Source organism: Otolemur garnettii, unplaced genomic scaffold (genome assembly GCF_000181295.1).
Source record: "Otolemur garnettii isolate 467f Iridium unplaced genomic scaffold, OtoGar3 scaffold00106, whole genome shotgun sequence".
NCBI classification, from domain to species: domain Eukaryota; kingdom Metazoa; phylum Chordata; class Mammalia; order Primates; family Galagidae; genus Otolemur; species Otolemur garnettii.
This window is the reverse complement of record NW_003852501.1, coordinates 3,571,762-3,582,448: the sequence shown is the minus strand read 5'-3', so window position 1 is coordinate 3,582,448 and position 10,687 is coordinate 3,571,762. Positions and strand designations below refer to the sequence as shown.

The 10,687-nt window shown below is 37.9% G+C and overlaps 1 protein-coding gene across 1 annotated transcript in view; it reads left to right on the top strand.

The window, feature by feature from the left end:
• MICU2 (mitochondrial calcium uptake 2) overlaps positions 1-8,740 on the top strand; it is a 152,205-nt gene extending 143,465 nt beyond the window's left edge. The window contains exons 10-12 of the mRNA XM_003796706.3: positions 5,472-5,580; positions 6,040-6,197; positions 8,077-8,740. Of these exons, the coding sequence (XP_003796754.1) occupies positions 5,472-5,580; positions 6,040-6,197; positions 8,077-8,181 (372 nt within the window). The 3' untranslated portion in view covers positions 8,182-8,740. The remainder of the gene's footprint in view (positions 1-5,471; positions 5,581-6,039; positions 6,198-8,076) is intronic.
• Positions 8,741-10,687: the final 1,947 nt, after the last annotated feature.

The window sequence follows — 10,687 nt, the reverse complement described above, 5'->3', positions numbered from 1 at the left end:
TTTTTTTTTTTTTTGAGATAGAATCTCACTATACTGCCCTCAGTAGAGTGCTGTGGTGTCACAGCTTACAGCAACCTCAAACTCTTAGACTTAAGCAATTCTCTTGCATCAGCCTCCCAAGTAGCTAGGACTAAAGGTGCCCGCCACAATGCTTGGCTAATTTTTTGTTGCAATTGTCATTGTTTTTTAACTGGCCCACTCTGGGTTTGAACCGGTGTGGGCCAGATAAACAACAATGGCAATTGCAACAAAAAATGTGTTGTCAGTAACCACTGTGCTGCACGTGCAGAGCCGAGTCTTAGAATTATAAATACAGCAGTTCTGACTTCACTTAGTCTGTATATTATTCATTATATCAGTCAGAATATCCCATGTTTGTTGCAGTTGCAAATCAACCCTGAAATCCCCCTGGCTAACACACAAAGGTTTTTTTTTCTCAGACATGCCATATTTCCCTGGTGGGCTGGTAGGAGGGTCTATCTCCACTGTTGCTCAGGGATCCAAACTCTGCCATCTTGGACTTCTGTCATCTGCAGGAACACCACCCTCAGAGGCCATGACAAGAAAAGAAAGGAGGGAGTTAGATTCCCACAATTAAATGTTTTGGCCTAGACACATCACATAATACCTAGCTATTGGCAAGACTAATCACATAATTCCACCTGAATGCCAGGAGGCAAAGAAATGCCTTTTTAATGTGCAAGGGTCAGAAAAAAGCCAGATATTAGTGAGCACTAATGGCTTTCAGTAAAAATACCATTGGATTTTGGGGGAGGAAAGTGGACAAGCCATAAAAGTTCACATGAAAAGAATGCCAGCATACTAAAATATATTATCAAACCATGGTAACTAAAACAGTTTGTTTTACAGAGTCCAGAAATAGACTCTAATTTATTATATAGTGCAGGCGTCCTATATAGTCTCTAATAGACTCTAGTTTATTATATAGTGCAGGCGTCCTCAAACTACGACCCGCGGGTCACACACAGCTCGCCTAGGACATTTATCCAGCCCGCCTGGTGTTTTTGCCGCCGCTGCCTATCCTGCTTAGCAGCCAACTTGTCCTAGTGCCCATAGTCCGGCCCTCCAACAGTCTAAGGGACAGTGAACTGGCCCCCTGTTTAAAAAGTTTGAGGACCCCTGATAGTGTATAAAGTAATATTTCAAAGTAGTTGGGTAAAAGAATTGAGGCCGGGCACAGTGACTCACACCTATAATCCTAGCACTTTGGGAGACTGAGGCAGGTAGATTGCCTGAGCTCATGAGTTCAAGACCAGCCTGAGCCAGAGCCAGAGTGAGACCTGGGTCTCTAAAAAAAATAGCCAGGCATTGTGGTGGGCACCTATATTCCCAATTACGTGGAACGCTGAGGCAAGAGAATTGCTTAAGCCCCAAAGTTCTAGGTTTCTGTGAGCTGTGACTGCCATAGCACTCTACCAAAGGCGACAAAGTAAATCTCTGTCTCAAAAAAAGAAGAAAAAGGAAGAAGAAGAATTGTTGATAAATGGCATTGGAATAATTCACTGGCCATCTAAGGGAGAAAATGAGCATAAATCTCTACCTTATTTATTACTCTAAAATAAATTCCAGGTAGATCAAAAAATCAGATGTTGGTGAGAATAGCTGGACGTTATGGCAGGGTGCATATAGTCCCAGCTACTCGGGAGGCTGAAGCAAGAGAATCACTTCAGCCCAAGAGGTTGCTGTCAGTGATGATGCGCCAGCACTCTACCAAGGGGGACAAAGTGAGACTTTGTCTAAAAAACAAAACAAAGCAAATGTTGGTGAGAAAAATGAAACTAAGTATAGAAGAAAACTTGGAAACAATATATTGTTTTAGAATGGGTTATATATCTTTCTATGTAAAATCCAACCTTTCAAAAAAAATTGGTAAAATTACTACCTAAAAATTAAAATGCTCCTGCCTCCCTCTCATCATCCTCCAAAATTATAATCAAAGTCAGAAGAAAAAATTAACAAAATGAGGGAGAAATATTGGCAAGTAGTACATCAATTTTGTTGATTTATAATGAGATCTTAAAATCAGTAGGTATTAGGAACTTTGAAGAGTTTGAGATTCTTATTCCTATTTAATATACAGGGTATCCATAAAGTTTAAAATTGTACACCAACTTTATGAACACCCTATATGATGAAATTTCAAAAATCAACATGTTAATAACTGTAAAGTATCTTGAGATTTTATCTGTTTGCAAAGTAACCTAAATAGTTTTATGGATGCTTCCAGAAAATACAGGACTATTGGATCAGAGACAAAGAACTTTATTATTCATTAATATAAAACAGCATGAACAACGTATTTGTGTCTGATCCCCCTTGCCTCCTAAGTCTATGGGAGAGACGCAGTAGCCCAGATAGACACTGCCCACACAGTAGATTGACTTCATGCCTGAAGAACTTCATCATAGCAAATCCAAATATTTTATAATAGGCAGTTAGCAAGCCATGTTGATGTTTGCCACAAAGGGAGACATTTTATATTCCTTATCCTGGAGGTAAACAAAGCTGTCATAGGAAGACACTATCTGTATTCCATCCTGTTTCCAAGGATATTCACTCTGCAAACATCCTTGGAAAGAGTCTGGAACAAAAAGGCATTTGGTACCTCTATTTGAAAGATGTGCATAAATGAAACCCATACAGAATTGTCTCCTACAATAAGAACTAGAAATCTGGGACATACAGGACATGAAAAGAAAAATCCACAAATAACTAGTAAATATGTGGGAAATGTTTAACTCTATTCATAATTAACATATAAACTCAGACATTATTAAGACACATTTTTCACCTATTAAAAAAGTAAACATCAGGCTGGCTGCAGTGGCTCATGCCTGTGATCCTAGCACTCTGGGAGGTGGAGGCATGTTGATGGCCTGAGCTTAGGAGTTCAAGACCAGCCTGAGCAAGAGTGAGACCCCATCTCTAAAAATAACTGGGTGTTGTGGCAGGTGTCTGTAGTCCTAGCTACTTGGGAGGCTGAGGCAAGAGAATCACTTGAGCCAAAGAGTTTGAGGCTACTGTGAGCTAAGGCGCCACAGCACTCTACCAAAGGAGACCAGGTGAGACTCTGACTTAAAAAAAAAAAAAAGGCAAGCATCAAAAAACATTGTACCCAGTGCTTGCTTTAAGACTGTTATATAGGGCAGTCAAGGTGGCTCACGCCTGTAATCCTAGCATTCTGGGAGGCTGAAGCGGGTGGATTGCCTGAGCTCACAGGTTGGAGACTAGCCTCAGCCAGAGCAAGACCCTGTCTCTAAAAATAACAGGCCATTGTGGCAGGCACCTGTAGTCCCAGCTACCTGTCTCAGGAGGCTGAGACAAGAGAATAGCTAACGCCCAAGAGTTTGAGGTTGCTGTGAGCTATGATGCAACAGCACTCTACCAAGGGCCGTAAAGTAGGACTCTGTCTCAAAAAAAGAAAAATATATTTGTTAAATAGAGAAGCAGCCCCTCTTTTATTTGTGCTGATAAGTATACTGGGGATTTTCCTTCCCCCCCCCCATCATCTTGTAAATATACTACTAAGAAAATAAAGTAGGTGTGGAAATGTATGAAGAGGATGTCCCCACTTTGTAAAACAAGATATGTGTGTTTGTGTGCATGCATATGAGTAGAATATTTCTGGAAGGAGACACAATGAATTGGTAACAGTGTTTTACCTCCAGGGTTCAGAAGAGGAAGGAAAACTTTTCATTATTTATCTTTTGTACTGTTTGAATATTTGCCATGTACATATATTACTTTTTAAAAAACAATTTTAAAAAAATTTTTTTGAGCTAGAATTTCACTTTGGTCATACTCAGTAGAGGATTATAGGCATGAGCCACCATACCTGCCCTAAACTAATAATAAAATAAAAATTTCATAAATTTACAAAAGCTAAAATCAGTGTTACTTGAATAAGGCAACCCATATACAGAAGGTATGATCCTGAAGGTCTCTATAAAGAAAAACTATTTTTTAGGCAAGAAGAAGTTATGTTCAAATTAAGAATTTTTCTAGGCGGCGCCTGTAACTCAAGCTGCCAAGGCGCCAGCCACATACATCTGAGCTGGTGGGTTCAAATCCAGCCTGGGCCTGCAAAACAATGACAACTACAGCTAAAACATAGCTGAGCATTGTGGCGGGGCTAAGACAAGAGAATCACTTAAGCCCAGGGTTTGAAGGTTGCTGTAAGCTGTGATGGCACAGCACTCTACCCAGGGTGACAGCTTGAGCTCTGTCTCTAAATAAATAAATAAAATAAAAAGAATTTTTCTACTTTCTTTACTTTTTTCTTCTTTATTAAATTTTAACTATGTACATTAATGCATTTATGGAGTACGAGGTGCTGATTTGATACACAATGGACTGTTTACATCTAACTGATTAACATAACCATCTCTTCACTTTATTATTTGTTGTGGTAAGATATTTAGACTCTATTCTTAATAGTTTTGAAATGCATCATTGCATTATGCATATTAGGTGAGGTCCCCCAAAATACCTTCCCTCCTCACAGCATCCTCCCTTCTTTAGTTTTTTTTAATGGGAACTCTAGTTTTCTTAGCTTATCTTTTTTTTTTTAGGTTCATAGGTTTTAAAATCAGATGGACCAAAGTTCAAATCCTGATTGTTCCATTTAGTAGCTCTTGGGCAAACTATTATATTTAACCTCTAAAGGGTTACTTACCTACAGTTTAGAAAGGCTAGGATCATCCACATAGTAAGTGGCAAAATTTCAATATGGGTCCATCGAACTCCAAACGCAGTGCTCTTAGTGCTAGTCCTCTGATAACATTTAGAAGGGGACCGTTTAACAGACTATTAATCTCACAGACTGCCATAACAAAATACCATGGATTGGATATTTAACAACAGAAATTTATTTCTCTCAGTTCTGGAGACTGGAAATCAAAGATCAAGGTGCTAGCAGGGCCAGTTGTGAGGCCTTTCTCCCTGCCTGCAGGAACACCTTCTCACTGCACATGGTGCGTAGGCTTGGAGGGTGGCAGAGGGAGAGCTCTGCTGTCTCTTCCTTTTCTTGAGACACCAGTCATATCAGATAGGGTCTCACCCTGATAACCAGTTTTAACCTTTATTACCTCACAAGCTCTGTCTTCAGTTACAGTTACATTAGGGGTGAGAGCCTTAACATGTGAATTTGGAGAAGATAGTATTTATTCTGTAGCATGGGGCCATCCTTAAGTTTACACTGCATCACTCCCAGAGGCCCAGTCACACGTGTACTGTCTGATAGCCAGGCACAGTGGCTCTGCCACTTATTCTCCTATAATTCCACCTAATCTCTAAACCTTTAATTCTGTAGTTACTCTATGCCTCAAACTTTTTAATGGACTTGATTAGAAAAATCTAAGTTCATAAGCTTTATGATGGATTCACAGTTATATGCATAAGATTTAATTTAGTGCTTTTATAAAATTGTAATAAAAACTCTCTTTTATTAGAGCATTAGTTTGGATGAGTTCAAGTCATTTTGCCATTTTACAACGCACTTAGAAGACTTTGCTATTGCCATGCAAATGTTTAGTTTAGCTCATCGCCCTGTCAGACTAGGTAAGTTATATGAATCATTTAATTTTTATTATCTATAAATAATTTCACTGTATTCTTCAACTAAATGATACCAGTCAAGGTGCTAATAGTAGAATAATCAATTGGCCTTTTAATTCAACCTGGTTGTTCTAGATTTACAATACCAACACTCTGATCTTATGGTTACTTTATTACCTTTTATTTTCTCTTTCTCCTAAAAAGGAGAAGGATATATTTAAATATATGTGTTTAAATCATTGATTAAATTAAAATAACTAACCTGTCTTGTGGCTGCTCATGTGACATTTCTCAACCACATTTGTGACTGGAATATAATGTTGATGGATATTTTTGTTTTGTTTTACTTTACAAATAATAAAAATTTAGGCATGTTTTTCCTTCTCAAATAATGAAGGTTAATTCCACTTAGACTATTTCATGTGTTTGATGAGTTTTATGTGTTTTTTTTTTTCTTTTTAGCGGAGTTTAAGAGAGCTGTAAAAGTAGCAACTGGACAAGAGCTCTCAAACAATATTTTGGACACTGTCTTCAAGATCTTTGATTTGGATGGGGATGAGTGTCTCAGTCATGAAGAGTTTCTTGGGGTGTTAAAAAACAGAATGCATCGAGGCTTATGGGTAATGTATTTTGAGTTTTTAAATAAATATAAATTTCACATAATTAACTGGTTAATTAAAACCTAGAATGTAGGCAAATGTTCAGAGACATTAAATGAAGTTTTTATCATTTGTAGACCATAAGCTAGAATTTGAAACACTGAAATATGTTTTGCAGATGATAGTCAACATTTTTCTTTTTCGAAAAAAAGTCTTAATCTACTCAGAAATCATAGCCTAGAGTTTGACTTTGGGCTCTATAGTTACATAGATTGAGATCCCAGCTCTACCATTTATTACCTGCTGAACCTTGCAAGACCACTGATTTTTCTAAATTTCAGATTCCTCATCTGTATAGTGAAAAAACTAACAATTTATCAAAAAGAATTATTGTATGTATTAAGTGTAAAATACTTAGTATGTTGAATAAGACACATGAAGTCAGCGTTTTTCATTCAAATCTACATATTAGTCTATAACTGAGGTACAAATCAATTTTGTATATAGATTATAATCTGCTAGAAGCACTCTTATGAAAGAAGACCTCATGGGGAAAACTAGGGTCCAAAAAGAATCTATGGTACGTGGTTGGTAGGTAGGTAGATGGGCTGGAAGAAAGGAAGCAGGGGGCAGTAGAAAAAGAATATAAGGCTGTTCATGAGTTCAACACTGTTCACTGTTCGTTTACAACTTAGAAAAGCAAGTCTGTTACTTACAATAAGTATAATTTATAGACAATAAATATGATTTTCTTTTTTTTTTGGAAACAAGAGTCTCACTATGTCACCCTTTGGTAGAGTGCCATGATGTCACAGCTCACAGCAACCTCCAATTCTTGGGCTTAAGTGATTCTCTTGCCTCAGCCTCCCAAGTAGCTGGGACTGTAAGTGCCCACCACATGCCCGGCTATTTTTTGGTTGCAGTCGTCATTGTTATTTAACTGGTCCGGGCCAGGTTTGAACCCGCCAGCCTTGGGTGCCTATGGCTAGTGCCATAACCACTGTGCTATGGGCACTGAGCCACTAAATATGGTTTTCACTGGCAAACATGTTTTGCAAGCCTTGTAATTATCAGCACCCTATAGTTAGTCATATTCCTAGAAATCAAACCAATCTTTGCAGTTAACAATTTAAGGTACCTGAGAGCCTCTTAGCCCTTTCTTGGAAAATATTAAAAAGAAGATCTGGGGGAGCGCCTGTGGCTCACAGGAGAACGCTGATCCCATATACCGGAGATGGCGGGTTCAAACCGGGCCCTGGCCAAAAAAGATCTGTAAGTCAGTGATAGGAACTAAAACATATATAATCTGAAGTAGACTTTTGCTTTCTTTTGGCTAATTTCCAGCAATGTTGTGCTCTAGTGGTCACCAGGACCAAATATTTTCTAGGGTTTACTTTTTCATTTTTTTGAGTAATAGCCACACAATATTTTTAATTCTCAAACTAACACGAATTAGGTTATTTTTTCTTGAAGCTTCTTATCAAATAAGTTGTAACTTATCATTTGCTTTTTATTTAATTTTAGCCAAGGTTAAGTCAAAGTTTTAGGCTTATATTTTTTATTCGGCATAGCTAAAGTTCACTAGAAAGGGGAAAATATTATAAAATATTATAAAAGGAAAACATTATTAAATTTTAAGACCGGAATGTGGAAGATGTCCTTCTTACAGAAAAAACTCCGTTAATGCAACTTAGTCTGCTTCTATTCCTTATACCCTAAATATAGTCTCATATCACATTCATGTTTTGTTTTTTACCCTTACTTAACAGTTTTCTTGCAATCATCTTTTACATAATCTACCACAGCTATTTTTTGGAGAAAATATAGGAAGGAAATAAAGTATGGAATCATCTTTAACCTTCAAGAGAGTGACCCCTTAATTTTTTCTTTTGGTTAACAGGTACCACAGCATCCAGGTATACAAGAATACTGGAAATGTGTGAAGAAAGAAAGCATTAAAGGAGTAAAAGAAGTCTGGAAACAAGCTGGAAAAGGTCCTTTTTGATAAAACTTAATAAGGCAATTATATTGCTCTAAGTTTCAGACTTCATGATTTTTTTTAATTATCAACTATTTATCTTCTTAAAGTCTTTACTGATATCCTTTGTAAGGCAAACATACCTTGTATTTGCCTTTTTTTCCTCCTATGATCTTATCTGAATCCTTATACTGCTTTTTGATTTCATTAAAGAACTTAGTTGGAAGAAAAGAAGTTCAAAACAGATATTGGACTCCGTCATAAGGCTTAACTTGAAGTAATGTTTTACAATTTGGTAAGATAGAAACCCTTAGTTATTGATTTCTTAGATACAAAATCACAATATACTTCCTGGAAGGATAAATAAGTACTTACGGAAAAAAGTGCTTGATATTCAAAGCCAGTATCAATTACAGAAGTCCTATTTTTCCTGACAGTGTGTAAATGAAGTTAAAAACTTACTTCAGATTTTTCTTATCTGTATCTTATATCTCGTAAATTTCTGAGCTACTTATTAGTTGTCTTAAAAATAACATGTAAATTTCAATATCCTATCTGAAAGCAAAATAAAATGTTTACATTGATACAAAAATATATAGAGGCATTCTTTATTTTACATGGTTTTGTTTGTTTGTTTGTTTTTTGGGGAGGCAGAGTCTCAGTCTGTTGCCCTGAGTAGAGCTCCAAGGCGTCATGGTAGCTCACAGCAACTTCAAGCTCTTGGGCTCATGTAATCCTCTTGCCTCAGCCTCCCACGTAGCTGGACCTACAGGCATGTGCCACCACACCATACATGGCTAGTTTTTTTTTTTTCTATTTTTAGTAGAGACAGGGTCTTGCTCTTGCTCGGTCTGGTCTAAAACTCAAGAACTCAAGCAATCCTCCTGCCTTGGCCTCCCAGAGTACTAGGTAGGATTATAGGAGTGAGCCACCACACCCAGTCTTTTATATGTGTTTTTTAGAACTATATTTTTTAAAATTATAAATATTCTCATCCTTTGTTAATCTCATTAGTTGATGTTGGAAATCAAGAGCAGGAACAGGGCCTTCATCACCTTTATATATCAGTCCAGCTGAATACTTGGGCATCCAACAAATATTTGTTAAATGGAAAAGAGGGAGAGAGGAAAGAAGAAAGGGAGGGAGAATTATAGGATCAAATGGAAGGTCTACTTTTATTTATTTATTTGAGACTGAGTCTCACTTTCTCACCCTGGGTAGAGTGCCTTGGCATCATAGCTCACAGCAACCTCAAACTCTTAGGCTCAAGTGATTCTCTTGCCTCAGCCTCCCCAGTAGCTGGGACTACAGGCGCCCACAACGCCCAGCTATGTTTTGTAGGTGAGATCTTACTCTTGCTCAGGCTGGTCTCCAACTTGTGAGCTCAAGCAATCCACCCACGTCAACCTCCCAGAGCAGTAGGATTACAGGTGTGAACTACCGTGCCTGGCCTGGAAGTTCTACTTTTAGGTGTCTGAGGACTCTACATACTTCTTTCCATCAAGTCTGTAGTAGTTTGCAGTCCCGTCAACAGTGCAGGAATGTTCCCTTCTCTCCCCTCTATGACGGCATCTGTTACTTTGGGCCAACTTTGTGATGTGGGCCATTCTTGCTGGGATTTTGCAATATCTCAAAGTGATTTTGATTTGCATTTCTCTAATAATTAGAGATGATGTCCACTTCTTCATGTGTTTCTTCATAAGAAAAAATCTGTTCATGTCTCTTTCCTAGCTTTTAATGGGGTTTGCTCTTTCTTGTTGATTTGCTTGAGTTCTTTGTAGATTCTGATTATTAGCATTTTGTAAGATATATAACATGCAAATATCTTCCCCACGCTGAAGATGGTCTCTTTGCTTTGTTGATTGTGTCTTTAGCTGTGCAGAAACTTGTTAACTTGATCAGGTCCCATTTATTAATTTTTGTTGTTTCTGCAGTTGCCTTTGAGGTTTTCTTCATAAATTCTTTCCCTAGACCTATATCATTAAGAGTTTTTCCCTTGGCAGCGCCCATAGCTCAGTGGGTAGGGTGCCGGCCACATGCACTGAGGCTGGCAGGTTTGAACCCGGCCCGGGGCTGCTAAAACAACAATGACAACTGCAACAACCAACAACAACAACAACAAAAAAGCCGGGCTTTGTGGTGGGCACCAGTAGTCCCAGCTACTTGGAAAGCTGAGGCAATAGAATTACTTAAGCCCCGGGGTTGGAGGTTGCTGTAAGCTGTGACGCCATGACATTCTACCCAGGGTGGCAGATTGAGACTCTGTCTCAAAAAAAAAAAAGTTTTTCCCACACTTTCTTCTAGAATTTTTATAGTTTCATGTCTTATATGTAAATCTTTCATCCATTGTGAGTTAATTTTTATAAGTAGTGAGAGATGCAGGTCCAATTTTCACATGTGCCTAACCAGTACTCCCAGTATAATCTGAAGTCTGGTAATGTGATGGCAACAGATTTGTTCTTATAGAATTGCATTGGCTATTCAAGATTTTTTCTAGTTCTATTTTTTTAATGGCTATTCAAGATTTTTTCTA